At 49.2% G+C, this 23,523-nt stretch overlaps 1 protein-coding gene across 3 annotated transcripts; it reads right to left on the bottom strand.

The window, feature by feature from the left end:
• Positions 1 to 1,333: 1,333 nt before the first annotated feature.
• On the bottom strand, positions 1,334 to 12,508 carry LOC109443666 (keratin, type II cytoskeletal 74). Of its 3 annotated transcripts, XM_074319135.1 has the most exons (10): positions 12,323 to 12,508; positions 12,038 to 12,280; positions 11,229 to 11,443; positions 10,706 to 10,766; positions 10,134 to 10,229; positions 5,543 to 5,707; positions 4,216 to 4,341; positions 2,505 to 2,725; positions 2,064 to 2,098; positions 1,334 to 1,536 (listed from the first exon to the last, which is right to left on the bottom strand). In XM_074319135.1, the coding sequence occupies exons 1-10, from the start codon at positions 12,506 to 12,508 to the stop codon at positions 1,334 to 1,336; spliced, it is 1,551 nt and encodes a 516-aa protein (XP_074175236.1). The 3 variants fall into 3 exon arrangements, with proteins under 3 accessions (XP_074175236.1, XP_074175233.1, XP_074175238.1); XM_074319132.1 differs by having other exon boundaries at positions 12,038 to 12,508; XM_074319137.1 differs by lacking the exon at positions 4,216 to 4,341.
• Positions 12,509 to 23,523: the final 11,015 nt, after the last annotated feature.

Genomic DNA, 23,523 nt, shown 5'->3' with positions numbered 1-23,523 from the left:
CCTGCTCCTCCAGGAAGCCTTCTTTGCTTAGCCCCTCCATTTTGGTCACTTCTCAACATTGCTGCACTAGGCTGCCATTCCCTGATTTGTATGAGTGCTTTTCATGTGTGTCTGTCTCTCCCCTCAGCCTGAGATCACCCCCAGAGCAGCGTGCTCTGGTCAGCCTCCAGCCTCCCGAAAGGCTTGTGCCCATGTGTGAGGTGGGAAGATCATCATTAGGGATGGGCGATTTGGAGAGATTGGCACACTGGCAGGAGTGTACTGACATTACTCAGGGACAGTTTATTGAGTATACAGCAAAAATTCAGAGTCCTTGACTGAAGCAAAGGAGGGACTGGGTGTTAAGTATTCTTGGGAATATTTACATCAAGAACCACGACTTCTGGGCTGGGAGGTGCCACCAGAAAGAGATCAAGCTCCCCTTACTGAACACACCTGATAGTAACAGGAATTGAGAGTCAGAAACGACTGCAGAACACAGCTCAGAGAGAAGCCAAATCACACATGCCCACAGTCTTTGACAAAAAGGCAATGTAATGATGCTGCCCTCATCCAAAGAACCATGAATTGGCATTGCCTTTGTTAAAGAGGCAGTAACATGCCATGAAAGGAACACAGACCCTGGGGTCAGCCAGGTCTAGGCTCATCTCCTGACCCTGAAACTTAGTGGGTGACGGGAACAAGTTCTGCAGCCTCTCAGAGGATGGGACTTCTTGTCTGTCCCAAGGATGTTGATTGCATCTACCTTACAGGATGGGTAAGAATTAGAGACAATGCTTGTCGGGAGACTGGCACATAGTAGGTGCTTGACATACACTAGTAGCTATTACTGCTAATCAAGGTGGCAGTAGTGACATAAATGGCAGAAGATTCCCAGTTCTCTTTCATGTGGCTTTGTGAATATGGATATGGCAGGTTGTCTGAGAGCATACACATTTTCTCCTAAATAATGGAGTCATTCTGCAAAAACCTTTCCCTCTCCCCTCCCGTCTCTCCCTCCATTCTCTCTCCCTCTCCCCCCTCCCTTATTTCCCCCCCTCCCCTCTCCTCTCTCTCTAAGGATGATGATAACTTCCCAAGGCCAAGAAGATAATTATAGCTTGTGCCCCCTGCCAATTGAAGGCAACAGGGAGAAATGAGAGTCCACAAGGGACCTGAGGAAACAGGGAGGTGATGGCTCTGATCAGAACTTGACAGTAAGATAGGCCACGGTGCAAATGGCTGAGGGCACTCGACTGGGGGTGGAGATTTGGGGTGTGGCAGACATGTTCAGGCAGGGTGGCGGCAAGGCCATCTCTTCTCCCAGATGCTGAGGTGAGTGGGGCCCTGTGGCTTATCTGGTGGCTTTTCTGGCTGGGGCACTGACTGGAGCACTCTTGCCTTGAGAGTCCTTGGGGCCTCCCACTCGTGTCCCTTTGCTTGTGGTCTGCCCACTCTGGGTGCTGCTGGAACAGCCTGCCACACCACTGGCACCAAGAGCGACACTCGCAGAGGAGCCGGGCTGGTAGCTGCTTGCACTGCTGCTGATGATGACGGCTGAGGAGGAAGGGCCAGAGCAGGGAAGGAGGGCAGCTGGGTCAGTCAGCAAGGGAGATGGCCCCCTAGTTCCCACAGCAACCCTCAGTATTAAGAAATACCACACACACAAAAAGTCTAAAAAAGAAAAACAAAGAAATACCACAAGATGAATGGAGACCCTATTGTGCACCCAGCTTTAGGTGAGATGAGGACCACACAGAATGGACAGGCTCCTGACCCTCCTGGAGATTCTAGGACCATTTGGCTCCCAGGGCCATATTCTCAACTCTTTCTCTTGATGATGATGCCCCAGGGGAGAGCCAGAAATGACATGGGGTGGGCATGACGTCAGTCACTGTTTCCATGGGACAACAGAGGACTAGGACTAGGTTTCCTTTAAAGCCAGAGAACCTTCACCAGGCAGTAACAGCTTCCAGATGGGGGGAGCTGATGAGTGAAGATGGCATCGCCTTATCCTCAGGTATGTACTCAGCTTTCCCACCCAGCCAGAATTCCTACCTGACCCATCTCTCAGAGATACTCACAGATGCTCACAGAGGATGGATTTTCCCCAGACATCCTGAAAGATGGAAAGTTAGAGAAGAGAGAAGACCTCAGGGAAGTGTCCAGATTCAGCAAAGCCTTGATGGGCTCCTGCTTTTATATGTATAGTCTTTTAATTGATCCTTATAACAACTCACGAGATGGAATTTATAATCCCATTTTACAGGTAAGAAAATAGAGGCACAGAGACATTAAATGATTTACCAGGACCATACAGCTATTATGTGGCAAACCAGTAATTAATCCCAGGTCTGTCTGACCCCACTGGCTCTTTTCACAGTACCACACAACTACCTGAGCTTCGTGGCTCACATCTGCCCTCCTCTTGCAGGAAGCTCCCAAAAGGCCCCTCATCCCATCAGGGAGCTACCCATAGCCCCTTTCCCCTTGGCACTGTGGCATTCCCACGCCCAGCCCCTCACCTGTACTCCTCGCCCTCCAGCAGCTTGCGGTAGGTGGCGATCTCCACGTCCAGGGCCAGCTTCAGGCTCATGAGCTCCTGGTACTCGCGCAGCATCCGGGCCAGCTCCTCCTTGGCCTGGTGCAGGGCGGCCTCCAGCTCGTCCAGCTTGGCCCGGGCGTCCTTCAGGGCGTTGTCCCCCCGCTGCTCGGCATCGGCAATGGCCGTCTCCAGGTTGGAGCACTGAGAGGCAAAGAACAGAGAGACTATCAGAACACAAAATAGTTTTTAGATCTAAAAGGGTAGGTAGCACAACCCCTTCACTTTACAACCCCTTCACTTTACACCCAAGGTGACAGTGAGAAGTACCTGCAGAGCCAATGTCAGAACCTGGATCTCCTCTATTTTCTATTGCAGACAAATATTTATAGGAGTTGTGAAAAGCTGTTGGAGCTGTTGCATTTCAGAAATGTAAACAGAGACTTTGATGTTTGCAAAGTTGTCTAGTTCCTAGGCTTGGAGGTCACCAATGGCTGTAGGTTCCAAGTATGCCAGGTCCAGAAGAATCATGCTGAGACCCCAGCTAGGATGGCTCTGAGGGTCAGAGAGCGTGCCAAGTGCCACTTTGACCAGATTCCTGCCTGCAGGACCTCTCCGAGTGGGAGCCCTTCCTACCTGTCAGCACTAAGCATGAATGCTTCTGGACAGGGAGGGTCTGTCTAAATGCTCCCCGAGTCTGGCCAGAATGGATAAAGGAGCCTTTCCTTAGAGCAGGATAAGGGCCTGAATTTAGACCCGCAGCCTCAGAAACTGGGCTCTGACGAACATCTAGCAGCCCTGTGATGACAAGTCCTAATGGGGAAGAACGGTCCTCCTGGAGTCTGCAAATCAGCCTTACATACGGTCACAAAGCTGTCCTCGTGTTCCCCACATTGCCTGGCATGGAAAGTTGTGGGGCACAGGGAGAAGAGCAGATTCTGATCTTTCAGTTTGGCAATTCTGTCACTAGCAGAGTTGACTTGGATTGGGGGGGAGGACACGGGAAGGAATTTCACCCCCCCAAAATCATCTCCCCACTGACCTGATGTTTAAGGTTTTGCTGCCTCCAGGTAAGACAGAATACCCAGATGACATGGAAATGGCATCGTGGCCCAGGGCAAGGGACTCAGGAGGGCTTCCCCCCCTGTCATCCTCACTCTGTCACCAGGACCATGCCCCATCCTGAGGGCAGGAACTTAACACGGCCACAGACGCGTCCAGATTCACACCCCACACACCCCACATGTACGGAGCGTCCAGTGGGAGGAGGAGGAGGCGGGGAGCCTGCCCGCTGTAGGACACACCTGAAGGGGATGTAGGCAGATTTGGTGCACACAGGAGAGTCTGATAAAGAGGGGGGAAAAGAAAGAGGAAATCTGAATTCTAATGCTGACTCTGCTAAAAAAAACCTGCTGGGGGCCCTGGGTGAGTCACTTCCCCTCTCCAGCCCAGTTTCCTTATCTAAATTGTGGAGTCCGATGAAAGAAGCTCGAGGCCCCTCCCAGTTTTGAACAGGGCGCCTGCTCTGACTGCAGACGTTCCGAGGCAGGGTGGGAGAGAGGGACTGTGTATGGCCAAGGGGTTCCGAGCCCAGGTGGTGGCGATTTGCTTTTTACTGAAAGGCTCTGGTTTCGGTTTCTCCATCAGAGAGGGTGAAATTGACCTCTGGTGTTCTCTGCGGGGTTGCTGCCCACCTGCTTCCTCATGTCCCCAGTCTCACACCGCATCCTCTGAAGGAGCCGGGTCAGCTCTGACATCTCGTTCTTGGTCTGCTTGAGGTCCTCACTGTGCCGGCCGGCAGCCAGTTGTAACTCCTGGATCTGATTTCCCAGAGACAGGAAGTTGGTAATGAGATGACAGCCGAGCCCCTCAATCAAGGAAGGGGAAGGGTCCTGAGAAAACACTTCCACCACTGGAATGAGCCTGAGGAGACGGCTCTGGAGCAGGAGGTGATGGAGCCCGGACCTGGGTATCCTCCCAGCTGTTTGGTGATGGTCCTGACCAAGAAGTCCATCTGCTTCTTTCAGCAGACCCTATTTGCTGGGCCTATCCTCCTTCTCCTCACCCTGCCTACAGTCTTTCCTGAGCTGGATAAGGGAAAGAAGCACTTCACATTTATTAAGCACTTCCTAAAGGTAATAAGAGCACTGACCCTCTCCACTCATTTAGCATCTCTTTATAGAGGCATCTTTGAAAGGCCAGGTTCTGCTGAGGTACTGGCGATACAGCCATGAAGAGGGTAGGTAAGGTCCTTGCCCCCATGAAATCTATGTTCTCCTGCAGCCCTTTTGTAGGGACAGGCAGAGGGCCAGGGAAGCCAAGGGCAGCATGTACCTTTGGAGTGGTGGCATTTTTGACTCCGGACTTGTAGTTCAAAACTTCCCCTGTCCCCTTGGCCAGTCCTTCAAAGAAGAGCAGCTGACATGGCCATGGACAGGCCAAGGAAGGTGTGACCATGTTGTTGGTGGGATTTGACGAAGGTGAAAAGGGGTGTTAAAGACCCCCCGGTAAAGGGTCTTCTCAGTGACAGCTCTGAAGGGTTTTACTCCAAAGCATATGTCCCCTTACCCAGAAGCCTCCTAGAATTCTATTTTCTCCTCTTGGAAGTCTTCCCACACTAATCAGAAAAGAGCTCCTGGCTTCCTCTTCTCATATCTCCCCTGCCCCAGCTCACCCATAGCCACTCTCCTCCATGTCTGTTCCTCTCCTTCTGTCCCTTGGCGACATGCCCCAACTCCTGGAAATATATTTCCTTTATGACAAGAACACCTCGCTTTTTTCTTCACCAGCAGATTGCCTATCCTCTGTTGGATGTGCCCACCCATACGAGTTTTTTAATTTATTTTTCATAATGGTCTCTACCGAGAATTTTTTTGGTATAGAATGTCATTAAACCATTGGTTATAATCACTCTTTCATTCAGTATATCTATAAAGATACCTCTCGCATTCACTGGTGGAGGTGTCCCTTCCCAGGAAAGGAGAGGATGGTGGAGGAGGGACATTCCACGCTGGTGCACACCTTGCTCTGGTACAGGGCCTCGGCCTCGGCCTTGCTCTTCAGGGCGATGTCCTCGTACTGGGTCCGGACCTCGGCGATGATGTTGTCCAAGTCCAGGGAGCGGTTGTTGTCCATGGACAGGATGATGGAGGTTTCAGTGACATGAGTCTGAATCTGGGCCTTCTCCTGAGTTGAGAGGTGAGGTCAAAGTCAGGATCTCCCAGCCTCCTCCCCTGCCCATCAGTTGTCGGGTCCTGCAGCCCCCGGCAGAATAAGCCAAAGTGGAAGGAAGAAGTGCCTGCTGGAGATCTGTCAGTTGGAGCCAAGGGAGAAGGCTTACAGTAGCAGGACATGGAAGCATTTCCTTCCATTCACAGAATCAAGAACTTGTGCTTAATGGTACCCAGAGAAAATCAGGTGTAGCCATAAACATATCAGATGAAACAGACTTCAGGGTGAAAAAGATAACAAGAGACAAAGATGGACATTTCATAATGGTAAAGGGGACTATACAACAAGAAGACATAACAGTTATCAATATTTATGCCCCCAATCAGGGAGCATCAAAATATACCAAGCAAATACTAACAGAACTAAAGGGAGAAATTGACCAAAATACAATTATACTGGGGGACTTAAATACATCATTGACAGCTATGGATAGATCATCCAAACAGAAAATAAATAACGAAATAGCAGCCCTAAATGACACATTAGATGAAATGGACATAATTGACATATATAGAGCACTTCATCCTAAAACATCAGACTATACATTCTTTTCTAGTGTACATGGAACATTCTCAAGGATAGACCATATATTGGGACATAAAATCAGCCTCAGCAAATTTAAGAAGATTGAAATCATACCAAGCATATTCTCTGATCACAAGGCTTTGAAATTGGATATCAACTGCAAAAAGAAAGCAGGAAAAAACACAAATACATGGAGATTAAACAACATACTTTTAAAGAATGACCAGGTCAAAGAAGAAATTAGAGGAGAGATCAAAAGATACATAGAAACAAATGACAATGAAAATACATCCTACCAAAATTTTGGGGATGCAGCGAAAGCAGTTTTAAGAGGGAAATTTATATCATTACAGGCCTATCTCAAGAAACAAGAAAAATCCCAAATAAATAACCTCATGTTACACCTTAAAGAACTAGAAAAAGAAGAACAAGTGAAACCCAAGGTCAGCAGAAGAAAGGAAATAACAAAAGTCAGAGCAGAACTAAATGAAATAGAGAACAAAAAGACAAAAAAATTAATGTGACAAAGAGCTGGTTCTTTGAAAAGATTAACAAAATTGACAAACCCTTGGCTAGACTCACTAAGATAAAAAGAGAGAAGACACTAATTAACAAAATCAGAAATGAAAAGCGGAAGTTATCACGGACACCACAGAAATACAAAGGATCATCCAAGAATACTATGAAGGACTATATGCCACCAAATTCAATAACCTAGAAGAAATGGACAAGTTCTTAGAAACATATAGCCTTCCAAGGCTGAACCATGAAGAACTGGAAAATCTAAACAGACCGATCACCAGTAACTAAATTGAATCAGTCATCCAAAACCTTCCCAAAAGCAAAAGTCCGGGACCAGATGGCTTCACTAGTGAATTCTACCAAACCTTCAAAGAGGATCTAATACCAATCCTGCTCAAACTCTTCCAAAAATTGAAGAAGAGACAGTACTCCCTAACTCATTTTATGAGGCCAACATTACCCTGATACCAAAACCTGGTAAGGACAACAGAAGAAAAGAAAACTACAGACCAATATCTCTGATGAATACAGATGCAAAAATCCTAAACAAAATTTTAGCAAATCGAATACAACAATGCATTAAAAAGATTATTCATCACGACCAAGTGGGGTTCATCCCCGGGGCACAAGGATGGTTCAACATCCACAAATCCATCAATGTGATACATCACATAAACAAAATAAAGGACAAAAATCATATGATTATATCAATTGATGCAGAAAAAGCATTTGACAAGATACAACATCCATTTATGATTAAAACACTTAATAAATTAGGTATAGAAGGAAAATACCTTAACATAATAAAGGCCATATATGACAAGCCCTCAGCTAATCTCATAATTAATGGTGAAAAACTGAAGCCCTTTGCTCTATATTCAGGAACACGACAGGGCTGTCCCCTATCACCTCTGCTTTTCAACATAGTGTTGGAAGTCCTTGCCAGAGCAATCAGGCAAGAGAAAGAAATAAAAGGCATCCAAATTGGGAATGAAGAAGTTAAATTATCACTCTTTGCAGATGACATGATGCTATATATAGAAAACCCTAAAGACTCCACCAAAAAGCTATTAGAAACAATCAACGAATACAGTAAAGTTGCTGGCTACAAAATCAATGTACAAAAGTCCATTGCATTCCTATATACTAACAATGAAATCTCAGAAAAGGGAATACAAAAAATAATTCCTTTTGAATTGCAGCAAAAAGAATAAAATACCTAGGAATAAACTTAACCAAGGATGTGAAAGATGTATATGCTGAAAACTGTAAGACATTTTTAAAAGAAATTGAAGAAGACACAAAGAAATGGAAAGACATTCCATGCTCATGGATTGGAAGAATCAACATAGTTAAAATGGCCATATTACCCAAAGCAATATACAGATTTAATGCAATCCCCATCAAAATCCCAATGGCATTTTTTAAAGAAATAGAACAAAAATCATCAGATTTGTTTGGAACCACAAAAGACCCCGAATAGCCAAAGCAATCTTAAGAAAAAGAACAATACTGGAGGTATCACACTCCTGACTTTAGCTTGTACTACAGGGCTACAATAATCAAAACAGCATGGTATTGGCAGAAAAACAGACACATAGACCAATGGAATAGAATTGAGAACCCAGAAATAAAACCACATAAATATGGACAGATAATTTTTGACAAAGAAGCTAAAACATACAATGGAGGAAAGACAGCCTCTTCAATAAATGGTGCTGGGAGAATTGGATAGCCACGTGCAAAAGAATGAAACTGGACTGCTATCTGTCACCATGTACCAAAATTAATTCAAAATGGATCAAAGACTTAAGCATAAGACCTGACACAATAAACTGCATAGAAGAAAACATAGGTACTAAACTTATGGACCTTTGGTTCAAAGAGCATTTTATGAATTTGACTCCAAAGGCAATGGAAGTAAAAGCTAAAATAAACGAATGGGACTATATGAAACTTAAAAGCTTCTGCACAGCAAAAGAAACCATCGACAAAATAAAGAGGCAACCAACTGAATGGGAGAAGATTTTTGCAAACAGTGCCTCCGATAAGGGGCTAATATCCAAAATATACAAGGAACTCATGCAACTCAACAACAAAAAACAAACAACCCAATTGAAAAATGGGCAGAGGACCTGAAGAGACATTTCTCCAAAGAGGACATACAAATGGCAAATAGACATATGAAAAATGTCTCAACATCACTAATCATCAGAGAAATGCAAATCAAAACCACAATGAGATATCACCTCACCCCAGTCAGAATGGCTATCATCAACAAGACAAATAGTAACAAGTGTTGGAGAGGCTGTGGAGAAAAAGGAACCCTCATACACTGTTGGTGGGAATGCAGACTGGTGCAGCCGTTATGGAAGGCAGTGTGGAGGTTCCTGAAAAAATTACGAATAGAATTACCATATGACCCAGCAATCCCTCTCCTGGGTATCTACCCAAAAAATCTGAAAACATTTATACATAAAGACACGTGTGCTCCAATGTTCACTGCAGCTTTGTTTACGGTGGCCAAGACATGGAAACAACCAAAATGTCCTTCGATAGATGAATGGATAAAGAAGTTGTGGTATATATACACAATGGAATACTATTGGGTGGTAAGAAAAGATGATATAGGAACATTTGTGACAACATGGATGGATCTTGAGAGTATAATGCTAAGCGAAATAAGTCAGACAGAAAAAGCAGAGAACCATATGATTTCACTGATATGTGGTATATAAACCAAAAACAGCAAAAGAACAAGACAAACAAATGAGAAACAAAAACTCATAGACACAGACAATAGTTTAGTGGTTACCAGAGGGTAAGGGTGTGGGGTTGGGAGATGAGGGTAAGGGGGATCAAATATATGGTGATGGAAGGAGAACTGACTCTGGGTGAACACACAATGGGATTTATAGATGATGTAATACAGAATTGTACACCTGAAATCTATGTAATTTTACTAACAATTGTCACCCCAATAAATTAAAAAAGAAAGAAAGAAAGAAAGAAAGAAAGAAAGAAAGAAAGAAAGAAAGAAAGAAAGAAAGAAAGAAAGAAAGGACCTGTGCTTTAGGAGGACTTCATGGGATCACGTCTCCCTGCCTGCGGGCAAGAAGACTGTCTTGGTCAGATGGGATTGTCTCCTGTGTGTGGTCTCCGGGGACTAGGGTCGTACACTTCCATGGTCTCCCAGTGCAGGGTTTTGCACCTTCCTATCAAAACATTCTTCCTTCTGTTTATCCTAAATCCCTCCTAGTGGCATCTCCTTAGAAGAGCCAGATGAAGCCCTCGGTTGGGAAGAGGAAGGATGGGGAGGGGGAAATGTCCTCACCGCATCGTATAGACACTGGAGGAACTTGATGTCTTTGTCCACAGAGTCCACTTTGGCCTGGAGCTCCACCATGGCGGTGTAGGCTGCATCTGCATCCTGCCAAGAGGCACCCAGAGCCATCAGTCAATAAAACCCTCATCCCGTCAGCTATCCTGTCCCTGCCCCAAAGCCATTTGATTTTTTATATTTTGCCCACAAAGGGAAGCATATTGTATAAAATCACTTAATATTGCTTTTCTCTCAGACTCAGTGAATCTTTGAGACTAGGGAAAGGAGAATGAGGCCTACTCTTCCTGTTACACCTGGAGAAAACAAAGCCCAGAGAGGTGGAGTGAGTTTCCTGAAGTCACACAGGAAGGCTGAGCTGGACCAGAATTTCCCAATTCCCAGACCAGAATTCTTGCCTGTCTCTGTCCATTTCCTGGGTGTATGTCCTGCCTCTCCAACATCTGACTCCATCCCCATTCAGGCACCAGCCACCTCCCAGGAGGCGTGGGCTGAAGTCCTGAACAAAGTTGGTTAGTATGGGGGTACAAGAAAGACCAGAGTCCATAGGCTGTTCTCTCCCTTACCTTCTTGAGTACCACAAACGCATTCTCAGCTGCTGTGCGCCGATTAATCTCCGCCTCATACCTGTGGGCAAGGAGAGCAGATGGCAGAGGCCTCAGTCCCCTTGGCCAAGTCACCTCCTCTTCCCCCAGGTTGGGTACATGCTCAGAATAGAGAGTCCCCCCAGGATCTCCTGGAGGCGAGTACTGCAGAGGCTGGTGGGCATAGTACTATGTCCCTGAGTTACCTCACTTTCCTTCCACTTGCTGGATCTGGGAAAATAGCCAGGTGCCTATTAGGCTTCCCCAGCCAGCCGCCGAACCAGGCAGTGGATCAGTGAGCATAGAAACTCCTCCCTCCCCATCACCCAGGTAAGAAGTTCTCATCCAACAGGAGAGGTCCTTCCCCCACAACCAGGGAAAGGGTGTGAGCGCCTGACCCTGGTGCTGGCTCCCTCCCCTCCTAAGGTGGCACAAAGACTGGGTGAGCGCAGGAGCCTCTGGGAACGTGACCCATGACCCATGACCCTTGGTGGTCCCTGCTCACCTCTTCTTGTAGTCCTCCACCACGTCCCGCATGCTCCTCAGCTCCGAGTCCAGCCTCACCCTATCTCTGGACAGCATTCCGAGCTGCTTCCGCAGGGTGCTGATGTAGCCCTCGCACACAGGCTCTAGGTTCTTCTTGCAGCTGTTCAGGTCCAGCTGCTGCAGCAGCTCCCATTTGGTCACCAGCATCTGGTTCTGCTGCTCCAGGAACCGCACCTAGAACCACAAGAGATGCTATCATGTCCCTTGGACATACACCATTGACGCCCTAGGTTATGTAGATTTTCCTAAAGTTATTTAGCTCGAGTCCTTACTCTCCACTCATGGAATTCCAGGTAAACTAGACCCTTTACAAGGGTTCATTCTATAGCCTTCTGGACAAAACCAATCACTGAAAACTCACTGAAGGAGATTTCACAGCTTTCTTCTGTCACCTAACCCAGAACCCAGGTGATGTTCTTCCCTGAGTCTCAGTTAGGTGTTTCTTCTGTACCATGAGTCCTTCCCTCTGAACTGTGCTGCTTCTATTAGCCCTTTGTCTTCTTTAAAGTTCTTTCTCAAGTTTTCTAAACAGCTACACTTTACCCAATTTCCCATCCTTCCCTGTAAAATCCCCAAAGAAAGCAACACATTCATTTATTCTTTTGTGCTAATTAGCTTACAGGTCTGTTCTTCTCCCTCTAATGTTCAGGGAACCGTTCCTGAGGTCCAGGTGCAACCTGCCCACCTACAATGCCCTGTCCACTCCCAGGCAGCCAGGAATCGCTTGTATCTCACGGGACTGTTCTATCCTCCTCCTGTGAAATCTACCTTGTCAATGAAGGAGGCGAACTTGTTGTTCAGAGCTTTGATCTGCTCCCGTTCCTGGGCACGTAGTTTCTGGATCTTGGGGTTCAGCTCCACGTTGAGGGGAGCCAGGAGGCTCTTGTTGATGGTGACTTGATGGATGCCCCCAGGTGGGCACATGGATGGGCACAGAGGCCCCAGGGCCACACTGCCAAACATGCTGCCAGCAGAGCCAGTGGCCTGGCCCCCTCCATACCCAGAGGCAGGCTGGAAGCTGTAACCTCCATTCCAAACTCCACCAGCAGCCACATTGAGGGAAATACACTGATCCCCTCTGAGGCTGTAGAGGCTCTGACTGCTGAAGCCAGCCCCAGCTCCTTTGCCAGCCGCACGGTAAGAAGCTGCTCTGCCCATAGCCTTCCTCAGCACCACGGCTGAGCGCCCACTGAAGCCACCCTTGTCACCACCAGACTTGACATTCAGTTGTCGACTCATGGTGGAAAAGAGGGAGTGGACAGAGATGGAGAAAAGGTCACCCACAGACAGAGAACACTGATCGGGCACCCGGAGCGCGGGCTCCTTATATCCTGTGGAGCTCTGGACACCGGAAAAGGGCGTCTCTCTGCTGCTATCGTCTTTCCTCCTGCTAAAGGCCTGGGGGCCCTGAGCAATTTGTGGAACAGAGATTTCCAAGCCCTTTGCAGCAACAAAGCACCTCTGATAGCGAGTGGGATATGCTGCCCTTGCAGACTGCAGGGGTCTAATCGTGCATTTATCTGTGCTTCTAATTAAGGACCTGGAGAGTTATCCCCACAAGAGATCTCCTAGCTTTATTTTTCCAGGGTTGCCTCCTTCTAGCTTATCTATCAGCCAGGAGAAGGAGAAATGCCTGGCTTTATCCAAGAGGGCTCATCTGAGAAACCCCAGGTTTCTCCCCAGAGGTCCCATCTCCCTACTATCTGGTCTTGTTGAGGAGCTGGGGTGTTCATGCCTGAGAAGAAGAAACTCGGAAAGGACACAATGGGTGTCTTCAAAGATATGGATCCAAGAAAGGAGTTCCAGGGGCCGCTCTCGGGGTCACTCTAAGAACCACAGCTGTCCAGCAATAGCACAGACCCCAGGAAAATAGCAGAAATGGCTGCATGGCTCCCTATTAGGGGCAACGTCTGAGGCTTTCTGTACTGGGCAGGGCCTGGACGGTGCTGACCTTGATGTTGCCTCCTCCATAGTGAGAACTTTTTCAGGCAGCTGGCAGTTCCAGGGGCTGAAGTTTTTGTCCTGGAGAAGATGATCTCTTCCATCCATCCTAGGAGGTCAGGCTTAGGAGCTGGGACATTAGCTCTTCTCTCCCTGGGGAGAATGTCTGCCCCCACACTCCCTGGGGAAACACTCCATGCCCAGTGACTAAGGTACAGGAGACCCTAGTGCTCAGTCTTGGGTTCAGGGTGGGCTGTTCTGCCAGTTTCCTGATTCATGTCAGAAGCTATTCAATCTTGGAACAGAAGAGACCAGCCCTTTATACCTCAAGTAGTCCTGGGTTGGGGTTGGGGGTGAAATGTTAAATTATTTCAGAAACAAGCACCAGTAGCTGCCCTAATGCAGGACTCTGACCACTTCTGGAACTAAGTTGGGAGCCTTGACCTATTGGCATCATCCACAGAGTAGTAGCCAACTGCTTTGACTGCTGGAGAGGGTAAGGGGGAGACAGTAAGCTGGGCAGCGGAATGGGTCTAGGCCTGGAATGCAGCCTCACAGGGTTTTTCCCTTCAGTGTTCTCCTCTCAGCCCCTGAAGCAGTGGTGGAAGCTCCGTTTCCAGGGACCTTGTCTCCCAGCCTTCCTGGCAGGGCCCAGCCCTAAGGCATGAGAAGGCCTAACTGAAGTGGGTTCTTATGCTCTTCCCCACCCAACTGTGAGTGCTGATGTTCCAAACGCCAACAAATGGTGCAAGTCCTTTGACCAGGGTGACCAACATGTGGCCCCAGCCCCCCAGGCGCCTGCAGAGCAATGAGAGGAATCTACGCAAAGAACTTAATCTGGGGCCAAAGCTTGAGAACAGCAAAAGAGCATTGTGAACAGGGATTAGAGGTGCACTGGGGAGGGGGGCTAATTTTGATTAGGGGTTTTAGGCACCTCCCAAAGGCCAGGCGTATACCCACAATGGTGCTCACTGCAGGGGCTGCCTGAGTAGGTGCTCCCAGGCACAGGGGATTGAAGGATTGAGTTGCTGTACCAGGGACAATGGTGGCTGCAGTAGGCTCAGCGGTGGTCACAGGGAGAGCAGTAACAACAAGAGTTCACGCTGATTGTTCCTTTTGCGTGTACCAGACGTTGTGCCAAACACTGTAAAAATTTCTCAGTTAACCCTTAGGTTACTTTAATAGGTTCACTTAATAGTTGGAGAAACTAAGGCTTAGAGATGTTGAGGAACTTGCCCAAGGTCAGTCAGCTAGGAAGCCAGGGCTAGGACTGGAATCAGGTGTGTCTGGTTTCCAAGTCCGTGTTCCTAACCATCGCCATCACGTATTGCCATAGAGATGAGAGTCAGGGCCAACAATACAGAGGCAGGCACAGCCGCCACGGGCTCGGAGTCCCTCGTGGTGGTGTTCCTCTTACGTTGTTGAGATGAGTTGATGACACGAGGAGAAGGGGAGGTTGCCCCTGAACTGGGGGCTCATCGAAGGTAGTTGCTCTAGATTAGACGTCTCTCTAGTGTTCAGAGAGAAAGTCAGCCGAAACAGGGATGGGCAGAAAATGGAAAAGACTCAGTTTCATGAAGAACTATTTTATTCTAGACACCTCTGCCTTGAACCGCCCAGGAGCTGAACCTTCTCTGAGGGGCTCCCAATGGGAAATACACATGAGCTGAGCCTCCTGGACCAAGTTTGCATCTCTACTGTCTGGCTGAGTATGAACCCCAATCTACTAGGGAAGCTAGACCTCTTACCGGGACCTTAACAAAAGAACATTTATGAAGTAGGAAAGGTCCAAGCCTGGATCCTCAAGGCTGGAGAACACTTATGGTAAATAAAAAGCAGAGTTTCAGGTGCCCAGGAAAAATGCTGCCGAATGAACTCAGCCCATCCACACTCTGAAGCAATAGGCTGGGAGAGCCAGGACTAGGGCTGGGGTCCCAGCACCTTTTATGTTTATTCCACACACTTGCAATGAGTGCCTTCCTGGGCCAGGTCACGTGCTAGGGGCTGGTCAACAAGGGTCTAGTGATGGTAATGACGGTGATGATGGCAGTGGCGGTGGTGGTAGTGATGCAGAGGAAAGGGGAGGAGGCAGAGAGTGATTTTCTGACAACAGTGTTGTGACCGTGACCATACACAGGTGCCCCTCCCAGCTGATTCCTAGGGATTTTAATTGCAGAGACTTTCCTTTGACCTACACAGTAGGGTCTCTGACAGTTCCAATTTTCACCGTGTTAGCCACCCTTTAATTAAATGTCACACTCCACACCCCAGTCTTTGAGTTCACTGGACTAATGCGTGTCCCAGGGCTTGAAGAGATTGCGTTATTTAACAATTGTAAAACTGAGTGCCTAGTGTGTGTACTACTCAATGCTAGACACTGAAAGATGGAGACATCTAAGACACTCTCCTCCCCCTCTAAGAAACTGAAATTGAACTGGAGGAGACAAAATATAAGCCCGTGAAAGTTGTTCTGCTCTTGTTATTGCTGTAGTTTAACGCCACATGTCGTATTCAATAATGTACTTAAGTGAGTGACTCAGATAAGCGGTTATTGAAATTCTGATTTTTAAAAAAAATCAGAATAAAATACACTGGGCTCTGTGAGGTGGAGGTTGAGAACTGGAAGGTGGGCCAGACTGGACAGGTGCATAGTGCATTTAAGAAACAGTGAGCAGCCCAAGTGGATTGTAGGGGAAGGTTTGACTTGGGGAGCAGAGGTTAATGGGAGAAAGATGGTGGCCAAGACAATTCCCTTCTCCCTACAGATAGTGTGGAATCATGTGAGGTCCTGAGGGGAAGAAACATCGCAGAGCCAGTGCTTTAGATTAAAGAACAGGCTCTTTGTTACAAGAAGAGAACTCTGCAAGAGACAGGACCCCAGAGAGCCCCAAAGGAGCTGAGTCCATTTGCACCATAACCTACTGCCATCTTGCTTAAGGATATTGCTGGAAGGTAAAAGTCCTGCTTCGCAGAGCACACCACACTGGAGGTAAATAGAAAGCAGTGCCATGAATAACCCCAAATGGACATATACAAAATCATTTCTGCTTCGTTGGGAAATGGATGCTAAAGGTCATTTTACTCTAGTTCATTGCCTTTTGACTGCTGGGTACATTTGAGGAAACCAACATTCTGTAGATCAAGGTCATTAATAGAAAGAGGAAGAAACTTAAAAGATTCTTGAGCTAACTTTGCGGTGACAAGACTTGGAGACAAACCATAGCACCTTAGAAATGGAAAGGACTTGAAACTGAGCTCTCTGATTATTTGAAAATGAGCTCAGCGAAGAAACCTAATGCTCTCTGCCTGTCTGAACCAGTTTGAAAGGAGCCTGTTTTTCCATCCACATCCAAAGTTAGCTAGCTCAAACAATGAGGTTCATCTGCTTTTCCCTATTCCCTCCACACCCCTCTCAACACCTGTCACCTTTCTGACATGAAATTCTCTGGGTCCTGGCGTTATGATTTCCCTGGCAGGTAGAATATGCACCCAGAGAAGGGGCAGAGCCTATGGCTGCGGTCTGGGACCCTAGAAATGGGGATGGGGGCAGGGTGGGAGAGGATGTGGAGAGAGTGAGGCAGAAAGTTCTGTGTTAGTAACAAGAGGAAGGGGCAACACGGGGCACAGAAGATGAGAAAAGCACCCCAGACAAGACAATTGGGAGCAGCTAGCTGATGACCGTTTTATGGTCGTTTCCCGGGACTGAAGGGTTTTCCAAGACAAAGGGCTTCCAGTGCTGCAACCTGGACAGTTCTGGAAAACCTGGACGGTGGATTACCTTAACATCACCCACTATACCGCAGAGTTCAGAGTATGAGATACTCCAGTAGTTTGTAGGGGTCACTGAAATTACATCTCTCCAAGTCTGTGAAACTTAAATACCAAGCGATTCACTACTATCCCTACTATCCCTCTTCCCCTCACCCCGCCCCCCCACACGCACACGTGTTAATGTGAATTCTCCAGATTATTAAGAAAACAGGTAGCTGGACGAGATCAATTTAAATTCAATTCCACTCTCATTTATTAAATAAATTCCTGCTGTTACAGGCATGGCGCTGAGTGAAATCCCAGACAGGCAATCAACATGGCCCAAATCCCCGTCTGTTGGTGCCACGTTAGTTTAGTGTTGGCCAGTAAGCCTCTATTTATTAAAACTTAGCAGAGGATGTTTAGTAACCTGACACCTGGTGGTGGTTTCCTTAACACTGTTCGTCTTAGAACTTTCTAGCGGTACTCCTAGTCATGGCTCCACAAACACCCTTCTCTGAGTCTAGGGCCTTCCCCGTCCTCTCCTCTGCATTAGCATTTCCTTCCCTCTGCAGCAGCCCAGATCAGGAGGAGCAGTCCCGCCCTTCCCACCTCAAGAGAGTAACCTCACAGCAGCTTAATCAAGTGGCTGAAGAGCCCTTAGGGTGCTTTAGTGCTAATTAGAAGAGGTGCCCCTTCCTCTGGGCAGATGCAGCCCTTTGCCTGGGTGCATAGCTGAATTCCAGCCCCCACTCACCCCTCACCGGGCCCTAGTGCCAGGCACGACCCAGAGGGCCCTCAGGGCTGGGTGGCTTGCTTAAATCTCAAGGAGAGGCTCATGTTATACTGGTGAGCTGGAGCCTCTGGCCTGAATTCTCCTCCTCCCAAGGGGAGGGTCATCAGTGTCACCTGGCTTCTCCACTGCTCCAAGGCTGGCTACTCTCTGTCTTCCAGTCCCGGGTCTTTTCCTCTCTGAGCCCTCGGGGAAAGTGATGGTCCCCCAACTCCCACTTCTGTCCTCTCTGGGAACTGCCCTGCCCTACTTCCCTCTGGCTTAGGGACCTGAAAACTCATTTTGATTTTTCCCAGCCTGAGTGTCCTGTTGCCCATAGCACATCCTGCGTGTGTCTCACTAAGTTCCTCCAGTCTTATTTCCCTCTCCTCCTACTCCGGATTTTCAGGCTTTATGACAGGACGAAGCCCTAGCCCTTTAGTGTCAATCAAGCACTCTAAAGTTCTCTTTCTTTCCTCTTTTTTTTAAAAATCAAGCTCTCTGGACTCTTTACAATTCCCCCACCCCCCACCCCACCCCCTGCCCTGTCTTCACAGGGAACTTTCCTTTAAGCTCAAATGCACAGAGGTATGTCAGACAAGCGCGGTCTTGTTCTGGGAAGGACACGTTTTCTTCCATTTACTCATTTCAAAAATACTACCAGGCCCCCATTCCTGTATTATTTCATCCATCTTCTTACCTCCTCCCCCCCCCCAACCCCAGCCACTTCTGGAGGAAGTTTGTAAGGTTTTTTTCTGACCCGACCTCCTTTGTTGCATGATTCTTTTTGTGAAAGAGAATAGAGGCTGGAGGAAGTACCTTAATCTTTTGATCCTGACTGAAGTTTGAATCTTGATCCGCCTCTTCCTTTGCCCATTTCCAAAGCAAACAAGCTGGGCTTCATGGCTGGCGGTAATTAAGCCAGTCAGCAGTAATGACATGGTCTCTATCTCCCATCGGAGCACCACACAGCGCTCTCCAAACAGGAGGAAGGAGGCCATCCCTACCCCCACCTGATCCCCTAAGGAGCAGCCCCTGGAGAGGGGGCACCTGCCTCAGGGGTGGGAGAAATGGCTCTCACCCTTCCCTGTGCCCACATTATAACCGAGTCTGTTGGGCCCTGGGATGGGAAGAAGCTAGGAGGGGGACAGGAGAAGAGATTAAACACCCAGGCAAGGTAGGAACTGGGAGGAAAAATGTAAAAGTAGGATGTCAAGAAAGAAATACGAAAACTGAGTGCTTTAGGAAAAGGGAACTAGAAAAAACTGGGTCAGTGGGGAGGGATGGGTTGGTCCTGGGGGGAGGAGCTAAAAATGCAGAGAGGGTGGAGGATGAGCCCAGAGGCTGGAGGCAGGGACTTGAACTGAGTCCTTTACAATCCCAGCCCAGCCTGGGTGGGAGGAACCTCCTCACTGCTGTGCCCAGGGGCCCTAAGCACCACCCTCTAGGATGCAAACCGGCGAGGATGTAGAGGCTCGGACAGGTGGGGCTTAAGTGATGCTCAGTGCTGGCACCTGAGGCTGGGGCCAGAGTGTAAACTCCTCCATCCAGCGCTGAGACCACCACCCAGCCCCTTTGAAACGTTCTGTCCACCTTCTCTTGTAGAGAAGGAGGCCTGCAGACAAAGTCCCCTTCTCCCCAGCGTCATAGACCTCCCCACTGAGGCAAGTGGGTCTTTATGGCCAGGTTACAAGGTGTGAGAGAAGGCTGTGGGTTCAGGAGGCCAGGCGTGAAATGAGCGTACATACCAGAGAGTGGAGAAGAGGGGTGCACCCCAGGACACAGCAGTCGGTAGGTGTGAGCCAGTGAACACAGGGGACTGGGGCGTACTGGCTCCCAGGTAGGGAAAAGGTACAGCTAGGCAATGTGGGACAAGGCTGGGCACTCCATGGCATAACAGAGAACCAAAGGAGAGGACTGAGAGGGACTAGCAGACATGGGGGAGAACCTTCTGGAAATGGATGTAGGTTGCACGGGCTGAGGAGAATGTGACGGGGAAGAGTTGCTGGCCTGGGATTGGAACTGAGTGGGAAACTAGCCTGGCACTAGAGCCTCAGCTGTAGACACGGAGTAATCATTTGTTGAGAGCTTGCTTGGTACATTTCAACTCATTTCATCCTCATACCAATCCTACAATGAAAGTACTCTTATTATTCCCACTTTACAAATGAGGAAACATAGGAGCAGGGAGGCTGAGTTGCCCAAGTCACAGTTATAAGTGGCAAAAGAAACCGACTAACAATGGGATTCACTCTCGACAGGCCAAGTGCAAAGTGTATGTCCTTGTGCACTGGGTGACTTCCTACATGGAGGTCCCTCCAGCCCTGGATCCACCATGCTATGGCTCAGGTCATGAGGTGGGAGCAGCTTTAATATGGAGTTTGGGGCTGCATCTGGAGTTCCAGCAGGAAAGATCTGGAATCCTGAGAGCCTTCCTGGGGATAGATGGATTAGAAGCAAGAAGGAGGGTGTGGGGACAGAGCCAGGAGCGCAGTTTCCAGGCTCTCGGCCTCACGTGGAAACGTGCTGGCTCAGGTAGTAAATGGCCATCAACTGCGATTAATTGGATGGCCGTCAGCTGGGGCTAGTTGGCCGTCAGCTGTAACCAGTGAGCCATTGGCCACTAATATAACTGCTGTGGCTACGCTAGCAGCAGATGATGGTTGGCAAGCGCGGAGTGCAGTTAGCAAGGGGTTGGTTGGTTGTTAGTTGGCAGAGAAGTGGCTGGCGGATTGCAGATCGTGTGGCTCCTGCTTCCTGTGTCTCCAAGCCAGCTGCCAGCGAGACTTTAGTGGTATGACTCCCCTACCCAAGGCTCTGTTGGGGTTCCTTTTTGGCCTCACCATGTCCTGCGTTCTTGTGCGAGGAGCGGGAGCAGAGACCCTGCACGACACTTGGCGCAGCGAGCAGCCAAAGCTCCGGTGCCGGCGAAAGCTCTCCAAAGGGCGGTGGAGCAGTTTGTGCCTATGAACTCAGTCTCAGGAAGACCAGGAGGAGCAGTTGCCAGACAGCTGGATCCCCGTGGCGGGGTGGGAGGACGTGGACGGTTCTCCAACCAGCCCAGGCCGGAGAAAGCAAAGATCATTGCAGCCCTGTGGGCTGGGAAGTGCTTGCTGAGGCAGCTCGGATGTGGGACTTGTATTCCCAGGAGGAAATGCTTGCTGAGTCCTCTGTGGGAGATGTGGGTGAGGTCAAGGTCGTCCCTCATCCCCAGGTTGGTGAGGACTTGGAGCCCTCACCCCATGGAGAGGACATACATTGTGGGGCCAGTGCACAGCCCTGGTGAATGACTGGACTATGGGGAATTGCCTTCCATCCCTGATTTGATGGACTGCTTGACTGTTTGGGAATGTACCACCGTGTAGTGGAACTGGTGGGTGTTTGCTTCCTGTGTCTCGCCCGGCTGCCAGCGAGACTGGTGCAGGAAGAGCCCTTGTTGAGGTACAGGTGGACGTTTGCTTCCTGTGTTTCAACCGGCCGCCATTGAAAATATGTAAGCACCTTGGCTGTGAGACATTATTGTTCCAACACGGTACCCTGGGAAACCCTGGCTGTGTCCAGGAGGTCTAGCTGTTGGCCAAAAAGACTGGCGGTGCCCTGAGAACCCTGGCTGTGCCCAGGAAGTCTAGCTGTTGGCCAAAAAGACTGGCAGTGCCCTGAGAACCCTGGCTGTGCCCAGGAAGTCTGGCATTGCTCAGAAAGAGTGGCAGTGCCCTGAGAGCCCTGGCTGTGCCCGGGGAGACTGGTGGTACTCTATGAAGCCTAGGAAATCTGGCTGTGCCCAGAGGATTGGTTGTGCCCTGAGAAACCCTGGCTGTGTCCACCTGTATTCACCTCCAGGCTCCTCGCACAGGGCCCCTCGCGGAAGACGCTTGTCGCGTAGATTGTGAGGCGAGACCTGGAGTGTTGGAGTGGGGACAGAGCCAGGAGTGCAGTTTCCAGTCTCTTGGCTTCACATGGAAAGGTGCTGGCTCGGGTAGTAGATGGCCATCAACTGTGATTGGATGGCCATCAGCTGTGGCTAGTTGGCCATCAGCTGTAACCGGTGAGCCATTGGCCACTAATATAACTGCCGTGGCTATGCTAGCAGCAGATGGTGGCTGGCAAGAGCAGATTGCAGTTAGCACAGCGGATTGCAATTAGCAAGGGGTGGGTGGGTTGGTTGGTTGGTTGGTTGGTTGGTTGGTTGGCAGGCAGAGAAGCGGCCAGTGGATTGCAGATCATGTGGCTCCTGCTTCCTGTGTCTCAACCTGCTGCCAGCGAGACTGGTTCAGGGAGACCCCTTGTTGGGGGGGGGGAGGCAGATGTTTACTCTGTGTCTCCACCAGCCGCGGTCGAGAATATGTAAGCACCTTGGCTGTGAGCCATTATTGTTCCAGCATGGTACCCTGAGGAGGCCTGGCTGTGTCCAGGAAGACTGGCTGTGCCCAGAAAGACTAGTGGTACCCTGAAAAACTCTGGCTGTGCCCAGAAAAACTGGCGGTACCCTGAGAAACCCTGGCTGGGCCCAGGAAGTCTGGCTGTGCCCAGAAAGACTGGTGTTACCCTGAGAAACTGGCTGTGCCCAGAAAGACTGGCAGTACCCTGAGAAACTCTGGCTCTGCCCAGAAAGACTGGCGGTACCCTGAGAAACCCTGGCTGGGCCCAGGAAGTCTGGCTGTGCCCAGAAAGACTAGTGGTGCCCTAAGAAACCCTGGCTGTGCTCAGGAAGACTGGCTGTGCCCAGAGAGAGTGGCAGTGCCCTGAGAGGCCCTGGCTGTGCCCGGGGAGACTGGTGGTACCCTAAGAAGCCCAAGAAATCTGGCTGTGCCCAGAAGGACTGGTTGTGCCCTGAGAAACCTTGGCTGTGTCCACCTACATTCACCTCCAGGCTCCTCGCACAGGACCCCTGGCGGAAGACTCTTGTCGCGTAGATTGTGAGGCGAGACCTGGAGTGTTGGAGTGTGGCGACAGAGCCAGGAGTGCAGTTTCCAGTCTCTTGGCCTCACATGTAAAGGTGCTGGCTCGGTTAGTAGATGGCCATCAGCTGTAACCAGTGAGCCATTGGCCACTAATATAACTGCCATGCCTACGCTAGCAGCGGATGATGGCTGGCAAGTGGGGATTGCAATTAGCACGGTGGATTGCAATTAGCAAGGGGTGGGTTGGTTGGTTGTTGGTTGGCACAGAAGCAGCTGGAGGATTGCAGATCATGTGGCTCCTTGCTTCCTGTGTCTCCAACCCAGCTGCCAATGAGAGTATAGTGGTGTGACTCCCCCATCCATGGCTCTGTTGGGGTTCCTCTTTGGCCTCGCCATATCCTGCGTTCTTGTGGGGGGAGTGGTAGCAGAGACCCTGCATGACAGGTTGGTTTCAATAATAAGTCTCTAACGGGGAACTTGCCATCTACTGGGGGATGTTGTATTGACAGAGCACAGGGATCGAGGGTGATGGAAAGTGGTTTGCAGGAGAGGAGAAACCCTCAGTGTCTCTGGCGATCCTGGCAGCATTTGCCAAATATGAATGTAAGAGTCAAGGGATGGTGCCACAAGCAAAGTGATTGTCCTACAAGAAGTTGTCAGTCCTAGAGGTGGCAGAAGTGGTGGAAGCCCTGGAAGAGAGGTTAGAGGCAGCTGGCAAAGGGCAGCTCAAACCTCAGAAGCTGCCAAATGTGATCTAAAAAGTCTTTAAGATGCTCCCTCTCCCCAATAATTCATGTCCCTTTCACCTCCTTCAGGAAGCCTTCCTAGATTGTGTTCAGCTCTGCTCCCTTCCTTCCTCTGTATCCTCTGGCTGTGCCTTTCAAGTGCCT

Source organism: Rhinolophus sinicus, linkage group LG02, assembly GCF_036562045.2.
Source record: "Rhinolophus sinicus isolate RSC01 linkage group LG02, ASM3656204v1, whole genome shotgun sequence".
NCBI lineage: Eukaryota > Metazoa > Chordata > Mammalia > Chiroptera > Rhinolophidae > Rhinolophus > Rhinolophus sinicus.
This window is presented reverse-complemented; position numbering and strand designations above follow the sequence as displayed.